Source organism: Chionomys nivalis, chromosome 3 (assembly GCF_950005125.1).
Source record: "Chionomys nivalis chromosome 3, mChiNiv1.1, whole genome shotgun sequence".
Taxonomy (NCBI): domain Eukaryota; kingdom Metazoa; phylum Chordata; class Mammalia; order Rodentia; family Cricetidae; genus Chionomys; species Chionomys nivalis.
In genome coordinates this window covers 34,202,740-34,225,139 of record NC_080088.1, presented here as the reverse complement: position 1 = coordinate 34,225,139, position 22,400 = coordinate 34,202,740, and the positions used below count along the sequence as shown (strand labels likewise).

The following is a 22,400-nucleotide window of genomic DNA, read 5'->3' as shown; positions in this document are numbered from 1 at the left end:
TTCCTTGTTGGCCTTAAGGGGACTTCGCAGATTTTGGATTTGGGCATAACATTTACACTATATTGAACAAATTTTTAAAAAGTGATTGTGTTAGACAAGCATTTGATCTATCACTGTGCCCTAAAGTAAACTATGAGCTGAAAAAGTGGTTAACCTCTCCCTCATGGTACACCTTCAATGTCATTGGAAATTCTCTCTGGAGAAATTCTCTACTGCCCTGCCTATTGTCCTAACACCTAACCACCATTACTGAATTCTGTTTCACTTAACACATAAAAACTCACAGTCTCACAATGCATACCTCAATGATAACAGCTGCTATGGGCTGGAAAGGATTAGCAAGAACTGGTCCTGAGTCCATCTCAGCCAGACTACTGGTCCCATCAAGTTCAGTTTGCTCTCGATCTCTGTTTGTAGGAGGAAAAAATAAAAATTCCTTTTGAAAGGGGGCGGAACCATTTTTAACCTAGTCATGGCATTTACTTAGGGCAGCATTTCATGAAGACACGCTGATAATAGGATGCTGTGTTTCTATAAAGAGGAGTCAAAAGGAAATCCTAAGAGGCAGAACCCTGACAGAATGGTGTGGGCTCTCTCCCTACATCTGAGAAAGGAGAGACAGTGCTACAAATGAGCCGGAATAGTCTATGGCAGCGAGTGAGCCAGGAAGAACGCTGGGGACCAACAGGAAGTGAAGATAAAGCAAAACAACATAAGTGGAAAGGCCTCAGACAAGCACAGAACAGTTCTGGAATTCAACCTCTGCTAGCCTCTTGGGGGCTGCAATGATAAGGTAAATGTTAAGGTCCCTACAACAGGTGGAATAGCAGCAGAAAAGACCAGAAGTCCTAACTACTGGAGAAACTCAAGCTTCTGCAGCTGTAATCTAGAAGAGTCTGGTTTAATGTAATACCCGTATTTAGTAAATACTAAAAACTTCCTACTACCAGGAAATCATGCCTACTGCTCAGCTCAGCAAACACTCCAGAGCTCCAACTAGGAGCCATTGTTTGAGAAAGGTCCTAGTCCTAGGAAATAAACTGCTCTTGGGGACAAAACAAAACAAAAACAGAGAATAATCATAACCCAGGGTCTTAAGAACTGTATGTAAGAAGTGACGAGGTAGGACACCACCAAACAATAGCATTGTTGATAGGCCATCAATGACAAGTCCACTGTGAAGTTTTAGAAAGACGGGTGGGGTGTGGTATGGAGAGAGGGGACTCGGTGGTAGATGGTCCCATTCCGTGAGGAGGAGTGAAGCCAGATGCACCAGGGTCTGGGTCTGAAAGCAAAGACCCCGGCTGTCAATTCTGATGCACATAATTCACTGTTCTGATGGTTTCCTTCACTGTCAGGGAGCATTCCAAAAACACAGCACAGCTTGGGCATTTGCCATGCCCTGCAGGCTGGGGACCTCTGACAGTAGCATGCACTGTCTGGTCATTCCACATACTGCTGAGGCTCCATATGCAATAAGGGCTTTTGGCAGACAGACTTTTGCCACACCTCTGATATACATATAAAAAACCTTCAGAGTCACCACTAATTAACCTGTGTGGCAGGAAGCAGCCAGGGAGCAGCCTGGATACTGACCTAAATTGTTAGGGCGGAAGCAGAGGAAGGACACCTGGTTTCAGCTACAACTCACTGGCCTCTCAGACCTGGTGGATCTGAGTATCAGAAAAACCCCTAGGAGTCACTTCCAATACAAACCCTTTGGCAAGGAGGGCAGGGCTTGATGTTACTCTTCTAACATTTTAACTTTTTAATTTTTTAATTGAGTCTTTTTTTCTTTTTCTCTTCTACTATGTTTTCACCTTTTAAAAAGTCTTTAATCCTCTTTTACTTCTATTAATTTTAAACTTTTAGTTTACTGTATGTTACTTTCACCTTTCTCTTCTAGTATTCATGGCATTAGGGTAGTTGCACCTTTTACCTGATTAATATATTTCCATGACAACAGATATAGCAATTTCAAGACAGAAATATAATTGTGAAAAACAAGGCCAAAAGAGTAATTTCAGTTGCAAATGGCAGAACGTGCCTGTAAGTCCAGCACTCAGGCATGATGTGGGATTCCCCTCTGTACGCTGTGAATCTCAAAGGAACTGCTTTTGGCCCTAGCAGAGCTATAGGGGAACTGAGTTAGATGGAGAAAACCAAATGGAATGCTGAGAAAAAGGAGGCAGAGAAAAAGAGAAGCCATGGAGCCTCCAGAGACAGATGCACTCAAACTTTTCTGGTAGGCCACAACCTTGTGGTGATGCATAGATTAATGGAGATGGGTTAAATTAAGTTACAAGAGTTAGCCAATAAGAAGTTAGAGCTAGTGGGCCAAGCAGTGATTTAAATGATACAGTTTCTGTGTGATTATTTCCATTCTGGACGGCCTAGATGAACAAGCAGCCCCCTGCAACACAGGCAGCACAGGGAGGACACTGGGCCCAAGAATCATCCTTCCCATCAGCACACGCCAGGGTCCATTTCCCCACAAAAACAATGTCCACCATAGAACATCTAAAAGTGCCACAGTAATGAACACTGCATTCCCATATTCTGCTTACGCGTCCACTGAAGAACCATTTCTTTTCTTATAACAAGCATTAACGGGTTTTGCTGTGACATTTCCAAACACATGTGTAATGTCCTTTGTCATATCCATCCTTTGTACTAACCTCTTTTGTCCGTCACTCATCTCAGTAATCCCTCTTTGACTTTCAGATGATTCACGTTTTCTTTTTTTAGTTAAGTCCCACATATGAAAGGAAATACAGAGTCCTTAACTGACCATAGTTGGCTTATTTATCTTAATATGATGACCTCCTTTCACTTTGCAAAAGTGACATAACTTCTTTTATTTATAGCTGAGTAAATGTTCCGCTATGTATATGCATAGGAAAAGATAACAATGGAATAAAAGTAGAAATAAAGAGCAAGAAAAGCTAAAGAAGCTATACAAAAATGGAGATTAAAAATGGCCTTTTTAATAAGCAGTAGGTCACAAAAGAAATCAGGAGGAACTTTAGTATTTCTAGAATTAAACTGAAAACAAAATAACATAACAGTATCTATGGGATATAGGGAAAATAAAACTAAGAAGGAAGTTCATATTAGTTCCTAACTAATATAATGATGTACCTCAAGGGCCTAGGAAAGCAAAAACAACAACAACAAAGTCAGCAAAAGGAAAAGTGCTTCAGTAAGAATTACACTGATGGTAGACAGAGCTTCCATATTCATAGATTAGCAGAATATCATGAGTATGTCCATAGTACCGAGAGCCGTCTACTGAGTCAATATAACCCTCATCAATATACTCAAACACAGAACTGGGAAAAAACTCAAATTAATACAGAAGCATAAAGAACAAGAATAGCCAAAGAAATCAAGTCAAGAAGAATAATGGTAGGTCTATCATAATACTCAAATTCAAAATAAACTAAAGTGACATAGGAAAAACAACCCAACAGCACAGTCTAGTTCACAAACATGTGACTCAATGGATAGTATAGAGAACTCAAAAATAAGTCCACGCAACTTCAGTGTAATTGATTGCGATTAACTACCTATCTCCCAATCTGTTAAAAAAAAATAAAAAAAATTACCAGTTCAAAATAATTTGAAACCTTAATGGAAAAAGTGAAACTACTTTAGGAATCATAGGAGAATCCGTCAAGATCTTAAATAAGCAATTTCCTGAACAGGATTCTAGTGTTTTGGAGATGAAAGAAAGAATTTGCAAATATGATTACATCAAGATTTAAAAGCTCTGTAGGGGAAAGAAAGCAATAAACAAGTTGAAAGGAAAACACAAAGAATGAAAGAAAATCAGTGTCTCTGCCAGCTATTCATCTGACATAGAATTAGTGTCCAAAATAAATAACAAAAAAAATTAACAACAAACTAAGTTGTCTACTAAACAAACAAAAACAGGCAAATTCCCAGAACAGCTATTTTTCAAAAGAAGTGCAAATACCCAAACAAGTGTTGAAATTTTTAGTCATTATAGAACTATAAACCAATACTATAAAAACTACATTGAAGTTCTATCCTACTATAGTTGGAATGGTTACCATCATAAAACAAACAAAATATTGACTGGCAATAATGTGGGGAAAAAAGGAACAGTCCTCATTGGTAGGAATACAAATTTGTATAGCCACAATGAAAACTAATATGGGAGATGCCAGAAAAAAAAAAAAACAAGCTAAAAATAGAAATACTGTATTATCCAGCCATACCTCTTCTGGGTGTACACCTACACAAAATGAAGTAAAAAAAAGATACACTTGCAGACTCAAGTTCACTGCAATACTGTTCACATTCACTAAGTTACAGAATCACCCTAGAGCGCACCATCAGATAAATATATATATTCCACATATATATATATATATAAAATAAATGGATACTATATATTGTATATAATAGAGGTTTCATCTATACTGTTTTACACAAACACAGATATAAAGTATTATTCCATAAAAGAAAGAAATTATGCCATTTGAAGGAAAATGAGTAAAACTAAATTTAACATGTTACACAAAATGAGTCATATATGGAAAGTTAAAGATTGCATATTGTCTCTAATACACTGGGAAGAAATAAATGGGGGAAAGGCTATCTATCTGAAGGTCAAAGAGGGATTACTGAAGAATAGGAAAGAGATGAGGAAACAGGGACAAAAGAGATTTTTAGGAAGAGTGGGTACAATCAAAGCACATTACATGAATGTATGAAAATGTCTCCAAGCCCATTAATATGTTCTAATAATTATAAGAGAAAGAACTGGTTCTCCAATCAGCCTGTATGTAATGTAGAATACATTACATTACTTTGTCAACTAACTACATTCTATGATGAAAATATCTGTTTCCATACTGAACCTAGAAAGTTAACATATGGAGATTTTTTTGCTTTACCACCTCTTATGACATTCAGTTCTAGAACTCTGAGCCTCTGCTTTGCTACAGATGGGATTTCAACAGTCATCTCATAAAGACTGTTTTGACACCAGAGAATATACTCTGTAAGTGAACATACAAAGAACAGCCACTGTGGTTACCCATTCATTAGAAAATAACTTCAAGTTTAAAATGATAGCATATCATTTCCATAATAAAATAGTACGTACATCCTACTTTTTAATAGAAATGACTAAGTGAACCAGTAAGATTGGTTTAACATGGCAAAATGCTTGCTTTTCACTTGTCTCTAAATGTTGATTTATGTATAATGTTGCAGTCACAACTCAATACTGAAGTTTTCCCTTTCTAACTGGCATGCCCAGAAGACTTATAGAGAGGGATGTGAGTACAGGAAAGACCTCCTAGAACATGACCTAGACTATCACTATGGAAGGGAAGGAACTTATTTAAGATGGCTTAGAGAATATTTCTTGTATCCAACTCAACTGTTATTACTACCTGCCTCCTTTCCTTCCTTTTTCCTTCCTCTTTTGGTACAGAGAACTAAATCCAGAATTCATGCAGCTAGCTCCTCATGCACTGTACCAGTGAGCCAGCTCTACTTGTTACCCCGTGTTTTTATTTCTGCACTGGAGAAAAGTTTTCAGAAAAATGTGGCCATATGTTTTATTTTTACAAATATATATATTATATATATATTTATGTTATATATATAATATATATGATATATATTATATATATATTTATATTATATATATAATATATATATGGTAGTTTTACATGATTGGCTATAATGATCTTTATATTATGAAAAGGTGTACTAGGATTGAAAACAGAAAATACCAAAGAATTCTCACATGAACCTCCCATCAGTATCTGGTCAAATAGCCCAGAAACCCAGATATTCCTTCTCCATCCTGCATATAGCACATAAACCCAGATAGTCCCCCCCTTATCATACATGTAGCAGAGAAATCCAGGTAGTCCTCCTGCCCATCCAGCATGTAGAAGAGAAGCCCAAATAGCCCTCCTGCCCACACTGAATGTAGCAGAGAAAACCAGATAGCCCTCCTGCCCACCCTGTATGTAGCAGAGAAACCCAGATAGTCCCCCCCTCCCCGATCATGCATGTAGTAGGGAAACCCAGATAATCCTCCCCCAACCTGTATGTAGAAGAGAAACCCAAATAGTCCTCCTCCCATTCCAGATGTGGTGAATAAGATCAAAATAAATTGTACAAAAATCTCAAAGAAATCATTTTAAACACGAGAAAAGAAGACCATCCATTCCATGTTCTGGTATCGGGGAGACCTAGAACTTGGTAGTTGGAGAGTAATTCCACACATATTTCTTTCCTTTAAGTCCTATCTGAGTTATAAGAAAGGTACCACCAGAAGGCTTCCTTCACAATATAAAAGAGGCCTCACAAAGCCCCGTGAGTAGGGGGCACCTTGGAGGCAGCCTGTGAAATGACGCAAAAGGCCAATGTGACTGCGGCAGAGAGGGAAGGCAACTGAGAACTTGTCAGACCTTCAATTTTTTTTCTCATTTTTTTCATTCTAACATGTAACAAAAAGTGATGAAGTGTAATTTAAGATTGAGTATTAAATTTAACTCTATTGAAATCTCAGCACTATCTTACAGCATTAAATTAATTTATAAATGATTCTGAAAGATTACATTTGCAATCATTTTTTCAGCTTCATGAATTTAGCTTAAGTGCTTCTTATCAGACATAGTATTCTAAAAATACATCTTAAAAACTCCAGTTAAGGCCTAGAGGGATGGCCTGGTGGATAAGAACCTGAGCACTGCCCTTCCAGAAGACCCAAGTTCTGAGCACTCATGACGGGTAGATTACAACTGCCTGTAACTTCGGCTCCAGGGATCCCATATTCCTGTCCTTGGTGGGCACCTGCACTCCTGTGCACATACCCACATTCGCACAGACACACATACACACACACACACACACACACATGTATCCACACAATATTCTCCATGGGAGGCCTGCCCCTTTCTGAAAGGAGACAGAGGAGGACTGGATGGTGGGGGTTTATGGGAGGTGGGAGGAGAAAGTGGGAAGAGAGTTGGGAAACTGTGGTCCTCATGTAAAATAAATGAAAAAAAAAAAAAAACACCACAACAAAAAATAACTCAAGACTGTGCACCTTTTGATAAAATTAATGTTCCAGATCAAGTTTGAGCTAATCGATCCTCTGGCAGCTCTATGTTGAGGGCACACACAGGTTTTTCATTCTACTGCACTGGACACGGTGCATCTGATTCTCCGGAGCTGAGCTCCCTGCACACTAGAGGATGGGTGACGCCAGCCCTGACTGACGCCAGCCCTGACCTACCTCCACCCATAACAGATAAACTGTCTCCCGACACGTCCACCTGTTCCTAAAGCAAAGTTCCCTGTACTTTGAGAAGAACTACTCTGAAACTTCTCTCCACTGCTTGATACAAATTTAAACCTTTGGGAAGCAATTACTACTTAGGAGGTATGCTTAAGTACTATCACAGCCCCAGGAAAGGTGCATAAGTCCATCACGTGGGATGGAGATAGGGCTCTACGGTAGAATGCTTGCCTACCACGCACAAAGCCCTGGGTTGGATCCACAGCACAGCAAAACACAAGTGCCCTTGCGCTTGTGCATGTAAACAAAGAGTCACAGAAATCTTTCTCCATACAGAAAGAGAGAAAACTGAATAGACAGACACAAGAAGCAGAACTAACAGTAAAAATGCCCTTTTGAATTTTTAGACAAACTATGTGGTCGACTTAATCTACTCACCTTTCTTCACGTAATTTTCGCACTCGCTCAGCCCGCTCTCGCTTCTCTTGCTCCTCAAGAGCTCTCTGTTCAGTTGTGTCTTTTTGGATGCGCTCACTTAAGGCGTCAAAGTCTTTTGCAATGATGTGCAGTAGCCAATAAAGCCCCTTTTTAATGGACTTGTCAATTTTCTTTCCATAGCCCAAGACTGCTGAACAAGGTTCCTAGAACAAATCATTTGATCCAATGATTAAAACTAAAAATTCTCTACATGAACATATTCATAAACCATTAAATAACATTATTGATAAAGTAAAATTTAGCTTTTTAAGTTAATAATATGACTTCCAAAACAGTTTTCAATAACTAAATTTAGTACTACCAGAAGTTGAAAATAATTATAGATATTATCTATGTGACATTATGAATAAAATGAGAGGACCAGATAAATTTTATGAAACTTTACTGGATGATAAACTGAACTGCCCTGAGAAAAGCGCTGCTATTTATTAAGAACACCTGGGAGGACCAGGCGCAGTAGTACACACCTTTCTACCCAGCACTCTGGAGGCAGAGACGGGTACATAGATTTTTTAAGAGTTTGAAGCCAGCCAGGGTGACATAGACAGACTCTGTCTCAAAAAAAAGGAGGGTATGGGGGGAAAATGTAAGCTGTAAATTCTTATGCTGAGTCAGGCAAGGTGGCTCACACTTTTAATCCCAGCACTCAGGAGGCAGAGGCAGGTGGAACTCTGTTGAGTTCAAGGCCAGCCTGGTCTTCAGTCGAGTTCCAGGACAACCAGACGCAAAAACTCTGTCTTGGAAAAAAAATAAACAAGCAAGCAAAGAACACAGAACAAAAGAAAATTCTCGTGCCAATTAAATTACAGCAACAGACATTTATAAACCTTACAATCTAACGATCATTGCCTGAAAGTTGAGCAAATCCTCTACTGTACTCCTAAAAACTGTATGACAACTCATAGACTGTTGTAACTTTTTAAAAATCATATTAAATTTCTTATGTCAAAATTTTATTTTTTATAAATTTTTTCTAATTTTCAAAATTTGCAACATGAAAGTTTACTGGTTCTATCAGCAATATCTACAAAAACAAAACGTAAGAAATTTAGACACAATGCAGGAAGGGTTCTAGAAGTCAGTGCAAACAATAGAAGAAATATTACAGTATTAACTACTATTAACTGAAAATGACAGAATGGTATACGGCATAAAAATTATTTCAATAGTGTTCTTATTATATTTTTACATTTATTTATTAACCTGGGGGTGCCCAGCAATCACCACAGCACAAGAGGTCAGGAGACAACCTGACTCCCGTCTATTGTCTCCTACACGTGGATCCAGGAACTCAGTGGTGAAGCCGGGATGCTTTTCTCAGCTAAGTTATCGTACAGCACGGCCCCAAAAGATTGTTTTCTAGTTGACTATCACTCTTATAGAAAGTATGTTTTCTGAACAAAATTAAAAAGTAATAATGACAATTAACAACAACAATAATAAACAACTTACTATCTGGCACAGGCACTTGTGCTCATTGACCAGCTTTTCCAGAGAGAGACATTCAATCACATCGGCTTCTCCTAAAGCCCCCTCCTTGTCTTGTTTATTTGCCAGCCTAGGAACACAGATGAACTTGTAGGTTATAGAGCAAATGTACAATCATGGCAACTGAAGTGTCCTTTTCATGGTCTCTGTTCCTAAGACTTAAATCTACTGATTTTAGAATAAGCTGGTTCAGGGATTACTGTAGCACAGATGTCATAACTTTTCACTGTTACTGCTCTACAATCCACTGTGGAAGTACTGGCTACTAAAAACAGTAAAAACAACAAGTACAAGCAACCACTAAACAAATAATAAAAACTACCAATAGAAGAAGAAGCAGGCAACTTCCCAGAGCCCACAGCCAAAAATCCAGACCTTTCCTTCTTGAAAGCAATGCTGGTGAGAATGTGAGTTCCAGTCCACGTCACACTGGAGTAACTGGACTAAGCAACGATGGAAATCAATATAGACACTTTTCCTGTTCCACCCCATTCTAGACACAAGCATTTTCACTATTTCTTAGTTCAGCTTCATGTTGTTTCCATTCGAAAATATAAACACATTTTTGTGTGGTATTTCAAAGTTTACAACTGAGCACTGTGGAGAACATGTTTCTTTTGTACCATGATTTTTTTTCCCCCGGACACAAAATTCAATCCAGAAATTATCTTGATGCAGAATAAAGAAATCGGTACTTGACTCTAACTTGCAAAGGGACACATCATATAGGTGATCCAGAGTCCACTCACCAATCCTGCATGGAAGGATTTCTTCTTCATCTTCACACAAGAGTACTGGGAAGGAGTGGTTTTATTTGGATAAGGAGGGGAAGAGAACAGATTTGAGGGAGTGGAAATCTAAAGACAAACTAAATTTTACTTTAATTGCAGCAGGTGTTCATCCCACATCTTCAGTGGGGGTGGAACACCAAAAAACTAAAGGGTTAAAAATGGGATACTATGAAAGAATTTCATTCCTACATTTTCCTGTAAGTATTTCTTCCTGGTAGAATTAATTTTGAAGTTCAATATTGACATAATAAACAGTAGTACCATATAACTGTTATTCTACATTGAGCATTATAGAAACTAACTCCAAAGTAAAAATAACAGTATAGAAAGAAAAGTGAAGTGGAAGGTTCGAAGACAAAAGTCTTCTAATTTTGTGAGTTAAGCCCTGTGGGATTTCCAAGGAGAAGAGATTTCAACCATAAATGGAATCCAAAACGCTGCACAGGAGGCTGCATTCCATTCCTGTTCATGCCTACTTCATTCTGTACTTTTATGTTTTGAAATCTACAAAGAAACCTCTGTTTAGATACACCGGCAGTTTCTGGAAGTAAGACATTCTGTAGGTAGTGCAGACTAGCACAGTACAGAGAATGTACTCAACCTGTGTGGGCAATTTAACAAGGACTTCCTGTTACCAAGGAGTTCCAGTGAAAATGATCTTCCTTTAATCTAAGGAACAGGGGAGGAACAGGCAGAACCAGATTCTCCAGGTGTGAAGTAAGCAATCCGCGCTCCTCATTTGATAGTAACAGCAAATGTACAACTTTATCTTCAATGTATTTGACTTCAATGTTTGGCTTTCAATTAACTGTATGAGAACCATAAAGAAAGCCCGTGCTGTAGAAGTGATTTAAGCACTGGGATTGAGCATTACACCCCATGGCACTCGGATTCTCTCTCAGACTAAGAACTCTAACACCACGGGTGGGAAAACAAGAACAAGACAGTAAGGTAAGTGAATTGGTGTGTGTGTGTGTGTGTGCGCGCGCGTGTGCGTGTGTGCACTATTTAAGGTGAAATACGTACAAACTGAAATGCAGGTATAGATGACAGGAAAGAATGGTTCAGCAGGTCCTTCAGTTTACTTTTTAGAATTGCACAGAGCTGCAAGCAGCTGACCTGTCTTGGCTATGATGACCAGAAGAGGCTTGAGGTCTGGTTACCAAGCTTGACGAAATCCTTACTCTAATTCTATAAAAACTAATTCTCATTTTAGAAACATTAGAAAAGCAGATTCTGAGAAAACAAATCTGAATATCTTTTTTTAAACACAGTAAATTAATAACACTATATTTATTTTTAGACAGGACTTAGGACTTTCACACTTAATTCTGAACAGAACTTTATGTTCAAATTTGACAGAAAATATTAATTTCTCTATTGTTATTTCCCAGGATATGCTAAAACTGATTTAAAGAAAATTTGAAATGGTTTTGTTGAGAAAGAAGTACTATAAAATATCAAAGCACTCAAGCGTTTTAATGTTGTATGTAGACAGTATGTCCAAAGTACTTAAATTAAAAATTTATCATAGATTTTTCAAGTTATTAGGTCAACTTAATATATAAATTGGGGTTATTTAAATGTGATGAATTTCCTAAGTTATGGCTGTTCCTATATGTGACTTTAATAAATACTCATTTCAAATCAACATTATGACTTTCATAAGTACTTTCAAAGGAGATATGAAGTTAGCCATGTAATAATGTGCAAACAATGCCTCTTCAAGACATGCACTTTAAAATTTAATATGAAGACCATTTCATATCTATTCAACTTCTCTGAATCAGAGTGAAGTAAAAGTAAAAAATATCCATCAACAACTAACTCTTAATAAAGTTATGATCTTACTATTTAGTTCAACAAGACAACTAACATATCCACATCAAATCGAAAGAAAGAATACTGAAAGAATACATTACTGAAAATGTCAGTTAATTCAAGCTTAGAAAATATATATAGTAAGATCTCCCACTTTTAACTTAGAGCTAGAAAATGCTGAAAGTTGCCTTTATATACAAGAACATAATATATTTCTTGAAGTACTTATTAACATAGTAACTACAGAGAATTTACTTAAAAACCCATAAGCATATTAAACATGTATTCCATCATGTATTTTTATTTTTATTTTATTATTCTTTTTATTTACTATTATTATTATTATCATTATTCCTATTTTTGTTTTCAAGACAGGGTTTCACTGTATAGCCCTGGATGTCCTGGAACTCACTTGTAGGCTAGGCTGGCCTCGAGGTCACACAGATGCGCCTGTTTCAGCCCCACAGTGCTACTAATGTGGTGTTTACCACCACTGTCCCATGGTTTACTTCTCCTGAATCTGGGTATTACATATTCATGACTGTCTCTAGGAATCTGCGTTCTCTGTAACAGTGTGGGGAGTTCCTTTGAGTTACTTCTATTTACTTCTCTCTTTCCCACAAGGAACTATGACATGTTATTATCACATGTATCAACCATCATTTTTTTTTCTAAAATACCATCCTTAAACTCACAGGTATAGTAAACATTATAAGTAAAATTCAAACCACATAGCAAATTCAAAAATGTGCAGTAGTAAATTAACCATACTGATGATTCTATCTTCTACAGACAGAATACTGCCACACCACACTATGAAAGCTGAATAAAATAATGAGCTCATGAATTTCATCTAGCCTAACCAATTCAATTCAATGACTTCTTATTGCATGCTTACGTAAACTGTAGCCAAAATTTAAATTCTACTATGCATAGTTCTAATTTATGGATGCAAATTAAACTGGAAACACTTGTACATATAGTTATAAGCACCAACAGTTAAAAAATACACACATACAGCATTTCAGTGCACCTGAGTACTTAAAATAAGTGAATTTCTACATGGACAAAGAAAACTTAGAAGATTATAAATATGATAACACCTATATCTTCATCAAGGTAGACAGTTATTTGACAAGTGGTTCCCCTCTGTGTGGTAGTATGGAAGGATATCTGATATAAACTTAACTTTAAAAACATCAATTTAAAACTATCCCAACAGCTTTTAAAACAGTAAAATCTAGGAGGCTCTAGAAATGAAGAGCGAACACATCCACAGTTAGGAGCAGAAGTTAAACAGAACTACACTTGGCTACTAGAATAAAATAGTCTATCTTAGAGGCTGGGACTTAGGGAAAACAGAACACAGCCTGTACAGACACTACCTAGATAATGGTGGACAAATTCCATAGCTCTAGTGGGAGCAACCAAACAAACTTAGATTGAATTTGTAACTTAGAAAGGCATTGAGGGCATTCCTGCATAATAAAATACCTCAAGAGACAAAATAAATATACTTGTCCACCTTCAAGACAGTAGCTAGAAGTTAACGGTCACTCGAAAGAAAAGAATTTATTACCAAGAAAAATAACCCAATCATAAAAAGAAACCTTAGCATAAATACATTAGATATTCCAAAGAAATAAACTGGCAATATAGTAGTCATCAAAAATGATGCACACCATATATACATTATAGCTAACCACATAAACATCATCTACTTTATATGCATGCCTTGGTATACAGCAGCAAAAAGAAGCCTAATTCTATTTACATGTTTGCATTTTCAAATCAATAACATAGTGTCCTAAAGAAAGAAATGTTCGAATATACTTGTATTTTATATGTACACTTGGCATATGCATGAATGTACACGTGTGCATTTGCACACCCCTCTGCATTTACTAAAACAACTAACAGTTCAGGAAAAAGCTTGAAAAAAAGGATGTCCATGGCATCAATAATTTGCTTCTAGTTTCTTAAAGACGAAAGGGTCATCCCATCCTAAACATGTTAGAGAAGGTGTTGTAATGCTCAGGACTTGACTAGATATGGAGATGGCCACATGAATGTGAACAAGAACCATGCTGAACTTCAACGCAAGGCTTGAGAATAGTCATTGCAGTGCCATATCTTGTTGGGCAAAACAAAATTATGTACAACTTTTTACAAATGAAATTTAAATTTTGCAAGGAATTATAAGTTAAATTTATTACAAAGCTAATAATCATTTCACTGTAACTCTGAAAATTTGAAATTAAGGGTTTAGACTCTTAAAATTGCATTATATTGGCTCTAATTAATTGTAATTAATTATAATCCATAATTACATGTAATATATAACATAACTTGATTAATATAATTAAAAGACGGGAAACTGCTGATACATATCTATAACCTCAGTGCTTGGAAGAAGAAGCAAAAGGATTATGAATTCAAGGATAGTCTGGATGAAATAGCAAGACCTGTCTCAAAAATCTAACAGCCAGTGCGGGTAAGATGGCTAACAAGCAAAGGTGACTGCTGTCAATAATGACCTGAGTTCAGCTCCTTGTAATACACGAGGTAGAAAGAGGGAAACAACTCCCAGCTCCAGAACTTGTCCTCTAACCTCCATACATGGGCTATGACACATACAGGACACCCACACACACACAAAAGCATGCACATATGTACAACACTACACCACTAATTATATAATAAAAGGAAAACGACAAAAACGAGCTACAAAATCTTTTACATACAATTAATTGCTTTAGTATTGAAATCTTTTCTCATCAAAACTACTGTTTTCATTTTAATAGAGGACATCAATAATAACAGTCTGAATATTGTATATTCATTCTGTTTTATTTCCTAGACCCATGGAAAAGGGGTAAGAAATATTTCTTGAAGATATGCATGATACACAGATCCATAGTTACATGCCTAAAATAATATCTAATCTTACATTCCTCTGTGACTAATTTTCATTTCACAAGTTTTCTACATGCATTATAGAAAATGATTGCTATTCACTTCTTTATCAGAAGGTAGAGAAATTACTCCTCACAAGGACAGTTGAAAACAGAATGAAGAAGATGATAGGCAACAAGAACCCACTTGCTGTGCGCCTAAATACTCCTTCCCTTCAACTTCTAGGTTCTGCCTTTTCCACTAAGAGCCACCAAAGGGGAGTTTCAGGCACAGTGGTAGAGTTTAACTGAAATTTGTAATGAGATAAGATGAGCGTGAGAGATGCGAAAGAGGAAACGACACTCAGGAGACTATGACAGTAATCCAAGCGAAATACTAATGTCTTGGATCAGACTGGAAGTGGTGGCTGGCTCCAAACACACTAAGGAAGAAAGGCTGAGAAGTTTTATTGTTGTTTGGAAATGAGCTAGGTTATAAAATATTGAAAAAAAAAAAACTCAAGAATGACTCAAGCTTTTGGATTGGAATCATTGAAAGAACAGAGCAGCCACTGACTGAGCTAGAACAATCTGGGCACGGAGACAGTGAACACTCATTTCAGATGTACACACCTTAATGGGACTCAGCAAGCAGACTTGAGTTTTAAGAGGAATCCAGACTGGAGAACCAACCTGGAATCAACAGTATTTAGTACCATTATTAAAAATAATGGTGGACAATATTCACTTTATAAGCATTCCAATATTCAGAGGTAGGGGAGATGAAAAGCCAGGAGTCTGTGGGAGGGTGGGAAAGAAAGATCCAGGGATAAAAGGTAAAACACTTTTTAGACACTGTCTCAAAAACTAATTTTGTCAGCTGTGCCTGTAGTCATATTGCTTCTACCTTCAAAAACATGTTCTAATGATTACCATGTATTCTGTCTCTGTTTTTATTATTCAACTCTCTCACGAACCATTCTGTAACCCTGGGAAACAATTCCATACAAAAAACAAGTTAAAACAAGCTTTGCAAAACAAAATTCATGCCAATGGCTCATTTGTTCTTCATGTGTTTCCTACTGCGTCTATGATAAACTCACATACCTTATCCCGCATACAACTCAACTACCATCTGCTTCCTATCTACCTGTCTGATTTCTTTCCCCTGTTAATTTTCCTTCTCTTAGTTTCTATCTACACAGGCATTAATTTTGTCCTGAACATACAACAGCCTCAGGCTGGAGAGATGGTTCAGCAGTTAACACCATGCACTATCCCTGCAGAGAACGTGAGTTTCATTCTTAGCACCTGCATCAGACACCTTTAACTCCAGCTCCTTGGCATCCAACACCTCTGGTCTCGACAGGCACCTCTACTCATATGCGAGCCTCCATTCAAACACACACACACACACACACACACACACATAATTAGAAACAAATATTTTTTTAAGTACATTAGTTTTATATAGGTTTGGTATTTTATCTCCTATAGAGACTCTATACTCCTTGTCTCTTCACCAATATTTATATTCGCCTTGTCTGACTTCTCAATATTTAGAACTCATAACCCAAATATCTCCTTAAAGTCCTTGTGTAGCAGGCTTTCTTCTGGGCCACCAACCAGCTCCCAAATCTTGACACACAGACTTATTAGTTATGAATACTCAGCCTTATCTAATGCTTGTCCCACTAGCGCTGACAATTTAAATTAACTTGTTTCTTTTCATCTATATTTTGCCTTGGAGTATTTTACCTTTCTTTCATTCTGTATGTCTTAACTCCATGTATAGCTTGCTGGTGGGTGCCTGGATAAATGGCCCTGCTCATTTCCCTCTCTTTCTCCCTCATTCTCTCTTTTCTTTTCTCTTCTCTCTGGAGCCTAGATTCCTCCTCCTACATATTCTCTCTGCCCACCAGCCCCACTTATTAGTTATTCAGCTTTTTATTAGACCAATAAGGTGCCTTAGGCAGGCAAGGTAAAACAGTAACATATCTTTCATAGTTAAACAAATGCAACACACCTTTACATAGTTACAGTAATATTCCACAATGGCCTTGCCTATTGTCTGTTAAGACATAAGATCTTATGCATCTCTTTATAACTTCATAAACTAGTTCACCTCAGAACAGTTCTACATGCTTACAAAGTCTCCTTTATCTGCATTCATACTCCTCCCATATAATTCCCACTCAACGAGCTTTAGAACAATGCTATGCCTAACCAAGTTGTATACAAAGATTTTCATATTTCAGATAATAATTGTAAAAGAGATCTCTTACAATGACTTAAATTTATTTCAATTATTCTCCACTTCATATGGTTTTCTAGTCTTCCCCGTCTATATTCTTTTGGGAATTTCTAATTTATGAGTCACCACCATAACTCATCATAAACGACATCATTGTTTAGTTGTTCCCGCTAGAGGCCCGGAATCTGCCCACCGTTTTCCAGGCAGTGTCTGTACAGGCTGTAAGTGACACAAGTATCTTTCTTAGCCCTATTATCCTGGTGCTTATTATTCTGGTGGCTCTGAGTAAAAGCATGATTGAAGTCTAATACTTTGTCATAGTTAGTGGTTGGGAAATAAAGTCTTCTATTTTATAGATGTGAAGAAGTTTCCTAAGTACTTGATATTTCACATTCTTTCCTGTTAAGTCTATTTTAATACTTTTACATTTAGTAATTGCTTGATGTTACTTTAGTCTCTGAATCTCAGTGTAACTTCAGGAGACCAAAGATGATACTACACTGAGCATCATGAATATATCTGATAACTATATGTATGTGCACTGAAGATTCAAATCATTACCTTAAAAAACTGTAGAAATATCCCAATCATTGAGTCTCACACTACCACATCCTACCAGACCTTTCTCTATTCAATATTTAAAAAATGTCTAGAGATCAGTGATCTGTTTATATTCCCACTCAAACTTTTCAAAGCTACAAAAGGCATTAAGTGCCTTTTACACTCAAGGATTAAGGAAATAATGGTTTAATAACAATAGCTTCTATTTGATGCCATGGACAATTAGGAGCACTAGGTGAAAACGTAAGTAACATCAGCACTCTCAGATAAGATTGTATATAAACATGGTCCCGAGTATCTAACAACTATCATAATATGAATTCCTACACATTTTGTCCTAGGAGTTTTAGATCCTTGGAAGCAACTGACAGAATGAGAAGTCTGCATAGTCAAAGCAACAATGCTTTTCATACATGCAAAAGATGAGAACGCAAGACTATATAAAATATGCTAGCTCAAAACCTCATTTTACTTATATATTTATATACATACATATACATTGCTTAAAATCCGCATTGAATTTATTCTGACATTGTTAGTTTTAATTGAATTATGCATATCTTAAAAAGTAAGTATGTATTTAAAGATTTTTAAGTGTCTGAGTGTTTGCCTGAATGCACATATGTGTATCATATGTCTCCACAGGAATGAGGAAAGGGTTTCAGATCTCCTAAAACTGGAGTTACATATGGTTGTTGAACTGCCATGTGCATGCTGGGAACGGAGCCACAGTCCTCTACAGGAGCAGCATGTGCTCCCAATTGCTGAACCATCTCTCCAGTCCCAGAAAACGTCCACTTTAAATATGACATAAGGGAAGGAGATCTATAATAATGGTATTTTTAAGAAGCTAAAGGACAATCCTAAAAGTTAAAGTACAGTCAAACATTTGTAGTAGAAAATCATCTTGTGGATAGTATAAGGATATGATAAATTTATCTGAGGTTCAACTGTATCATCCGCACTGCTTTCTCAGTGAGTATACTCAAATATGAGATGCTCAGCAGGAGCAACCATCCAAAGTAATTCCTAAATTATCTCACATTACTTTCTCTATTATTTTTTGGTAATCTCTATGAGGACATTATTTTTGATTCTTCTTCTTTTCTTCCTTAGTTGTTACTCTATAGTTCCGGGTGGCCTCAAATTCCACCTGTGGCCTAGGATAGTCTCGAATTTGCTATACTCTTACCTCAGTCTTGCTACAGGGATTATAGGCAAGAGCCATCATGCCTTGTTGATGGTCCTCGATTTCTAAAATTTCCTGTTAGAAAATAGAATTTTTGCTAAGAGACACACCTCACAGCAACAGCTAGTGGGGAAAAACAGCAACTTCTTCTTTGTTCAATTTCATTATTTTTGTTTTTTAGGAGGAAAGGGAAGATGAAAGACCGACTTCAAGAATTAAAACAGAAAACCAAGGAAATCGAACTCTCTCAGGATAGTCGGGTGTTTCCAGAAGCAGAGGAACAAGGGGAGCTTGTCCAGCAAGCTGTTATTTATGAGAGAGAGCCAGTAGCTGAGAGACACCTACATGAGATCCAGAAACTGCAAGAGACTATTAACAGCTTTGCTGAGGATGTTCAAAGGTTTGGACAGCAACAGAAAAGTCTGGTGGCTTCCATGAGAAGATTTAGCCTACTTAAACGAGACTCGACCATTGCAAAGGAGATCAAAATCCAAGCAGAACACATTAACAGAGCACTGGGTGACTTAGTCAAAGAAGTAAAAAAGTCCGAGGTTGAAAACGGTCCATCATCAGTGGTTACAAGGATACTTCAGACTCAGTATGCCTCCATGTTCCGCCACTTTCAGCAAAGCATGTTTCTATACAATGAAACAATAGCTTCAAAGCAAGAGAAGTGCAAGACATTCATTGTCCGTCAGCTTGAAGTAGCTGGAAAGGAAGTGTCTGAAGAAGAAGTGAATGACATGCTTCAGCATGGAAAATGGGAAGTTTTCAATGAAAGCTTACTCACAGAAACCAGCATCACGAAAGCACAGCTCTCAGAGATTGAACAGAGACACAAAGAGCTTGTGAATCTGGAGAACCAAGTGAAGGACCTCCGGGACCTTTTCATTCAGATCTCTCTTCTGGTAGAGGAACAAGGAGAAAGCATCAACAACATCGAAGTAATGGTGACCAGCACAAAAGATTATGTTATCAATACCAAAGAAAAATTTGGACTCGCTGTCAAATACAAAAGAAGAAACCCCTGCAGGGCCCTGTGCTGTTGCTGCTGCCCACGCTGTGGCTCCAAATAAAGATGCTATTTTAGAAGCTTCTCAGGGGTTAGGAGTAAGGTTTCCACATTTCAGAGCCTTGTTTTGGTTGTCTTTATTTCATGAGTCCAGTCCCATACATTCTATCACTGCTAACAGCTCATTTCCCCCTTTAACATTTGCCTTTTAAAGTTACAGAAATGCTAAAGCCAGTGACACAAGGCAAGCATTTTTCTTAAAATTTCCAGGTTAATTATAAAAAGTTAAATTGAAAGATTTTACATTTCTAGAAAAATATTGAGTTCTACTGTTAATTTCTGTAGTCTTAAGATGAGTATTCAAACAAGTGGTAACTACTAATTTGGCTTAGTTGAGAATATTTTGGTAATTAAGAGTTGTATAAAACAAAGTCTCAACAGATGCCACGGACCATCAAAATGAAGCTAAAATGCTTAGTAAGTCTTTATCCTCAGATAGTAAACCTGATGATCATTACATCCTGGAAAAACCCACTAATAGACTTGAAGAAGAATCTGTCTACGCTTAACAATGGTGACTGTCAAGCATAAGACTTACAGTGAAGTAAGACTGTTTTTATGAACTTGGAAATGGACAAAAAAAACTGAATTAAATACAGATTAGAGGCTTGACAAAGTCAAAGTAAAGGCAACTGTGTTCTAGAACATGTGACATCACTTTATGATGAAGTATAAATTAATGACGAGTCCTAAGCAGTCTTCGACTTTGAGATGATCCTCCTGACAGCCTCCAGGGAGCTTGGATGACACAGGAATGCACCACTGAGCCCATTCTGATCTTTTTCTTTAAACCTCGTCTTCTATTTTGCCCCAGCTGCACTGTCCTTTTCTGTAATGGAGCAGGTCACTCTAGAGGTTCAATACTCTTTGTTTCTTATGCCTGAAGTAAACCTGTTCTTACTATCACCAATATTATGATCACTGGAATGCTGTCTCTTATGGGTGAGTGGATGGCAGACACCATAAAGATATTTAGTCTTCCTACTCGAAGATATGATGTGTCTTCATTTATTTATACAGCTTTTAGTTATTGGAAAACTCTTATCTTTCCCTACATATGAAAGCACCATGGCCATCTTTGTGACATTTTTGTTTTGTCTTGTTTCTATTGCTATTATGAAGTAATATTTCTCTCTAGTAAATATTTGCCACTGTTGTCAATCAAAGATATAAAACACTTGCCTTGAGAAAGTCCTTCCCTGACTAGTCATCCTAGCAAGGCCATCCTGATGACCTGTGGCATCTCCTCACCCTTACTTTAAGTGTCTGCTGGAACTTAACACCATCTTCTAGATCTGTTTACTTGTTTCTGTGTTAGCATGTGAATTTCCAATTCCAATTTCCAATTTCCTGTGCAAGACCAACCAATATCCGTAGGTCTCTAAGAGTACTTTTCTCAAATTTACTCAGTTATCTCATTTCCCTTGTACACCGTCTCCCGTCCTTATAATATGGAAGGCTGTGTTTCTGTTCCAACCATGCCATCTTCATTTGCCCCGGATTCCACCCTTGTGTTTGCAGTTTTCCTTCTCTTTGCAATATCCGGAGTGGGCTCCTCCTCTGGGTCACTGTCTTCAGCACAGTGCTCTGTGTTTCCTGTATCAGGTGCCCTTGAGTCCCTTCACATCTCTTCAGAACTGACTCCTTACTGGAGGGTTTTGTCTGTTTAAACTCTTGGCCAGAGTGGTGAAAAAAAAGTGAGAGAATCATCTGTGATCCTTAAAGACCCTTAAGACAAAGTTATCAATTGAGAGGAGCAGAGTTAAGGGAGCAAGAGGATGAATGAAACAATCAGGTCAGAGGGAAGGATTGAGTCATCCTGGAAAATGGCAGAATAACCAGGGGGCATGTAGGGCCCATCTGAACGTATTGGGGTAACTTTCATGTGATCTCAGTTAGGACACACATGCGTTTTTAACCTCGCCATTCTCAGCAGCTAGAATGCTGGCAGAGAAAGTGAGGATCCCTGTCTGCTTAGGGTGGCGGCTCTCCCACACCTGTGCAATGCAAGAAGCGTGTGCTGGAAAAGCTGGGGAACTTGAAAGGATTAAATTGCCATGTTACACCATGTTAAAAGTACTACAAAGTAATTTTAGTTCAAAAATGTAAATTGAATTTCTTTTTTTCCTGTCAGTGGGAAAAGATGTTTCACATGTCCCAGCTTCAAGTGCTTAAAGTAGCATTATGAAAATGACTCTATAAGACTGATGAAAAACTCCAAAGCTGACTGGATAATTACAGTTATCACCTCCACTGTTCCTTTTAAGTTTCTATTTAGAGTTTTACGTATACTTGGTTACAGCTGTTCTTAAATTATTTATCATGAAAACTAGATTATTAAGAACTATTTAATATGCAATCATTCAATTATGCCCAGATGGATGTGCAAAAAGTTCTGTTAGTATTTTATCATGCTTATAAAGTAAGAATGAAGCCCTGACTTGTTGCAAAGCTGTTAATATTCTGTTTCATTGCTACATTCTTTATCATAATATGAGTTATACATATTAATGGGTTCAAAAATGGCATTCCCGCACG

The 22,400-nt window shown here is 37.3% G+C and overlaps 2 protein-coding genes across 3 annotated transcripts in view; one reads left to right on the top strand and one right to left on the bottom strand.

Annotated features, from left to right (window-relative positions):
* Positions 1 to 22,400, bottom strand: part of Arl13b (ADP ribosylation factor like GTPase 13B) — a 59,072-nt gene that overhangs the window by 14,625 nt on the left and 22,047 nt on the right. For both annotated transcript variants that reach the window (XM_057765356.1, XM_057765357.1), the window contains exons 4-6: positions 9,245 to 9,350; positions 7,733 to 7,935; positions 302 to 407 (exon numbers count right to left, since the gene is read on the bottom strand). In XM_057765356.1, coding sequence (XP_057621339.1) covers positions 302 to 407; positions 7,733 to 7,935; positions 9,245 to 9,350 — 415 coding nt within the window. The remainder of the gene's footprint in view (positions 1 to 301; positions 408 to 7,732; positions 7,936 to 9,244; positions 9,351 to 22,400) is intronic.
* On the top strand, positions 10,238 to 20,370 carry Stx19 (syntaxin 19). Its single transcript, XM_057765358.1, has 2 exons — positions 10,238 to 11,022; positions 18,972 to 20,370. The coding sequence occupies exon 2, from the start codon at positions 18,985 to 18,987 to the stop codon at positions 19,864 to 19,866; it is 882 nt and encodes a 293-aa protein (XP_057621341.1). The 5' UTR covers positions 10,238 to 11,022; positions 18,972 to 18,984; the 3' UTR covers positions 19,867 to 20,370.

Excerpts from the sequence above, each read along its gene's own strand:
- Stx19 (XM_057765358.1), top strand. The coding sequence starts at position 18,985 with ATGAAAGACCGACTTCAAGAATTAAAACAGAAAACCAAGGAAATCGAA.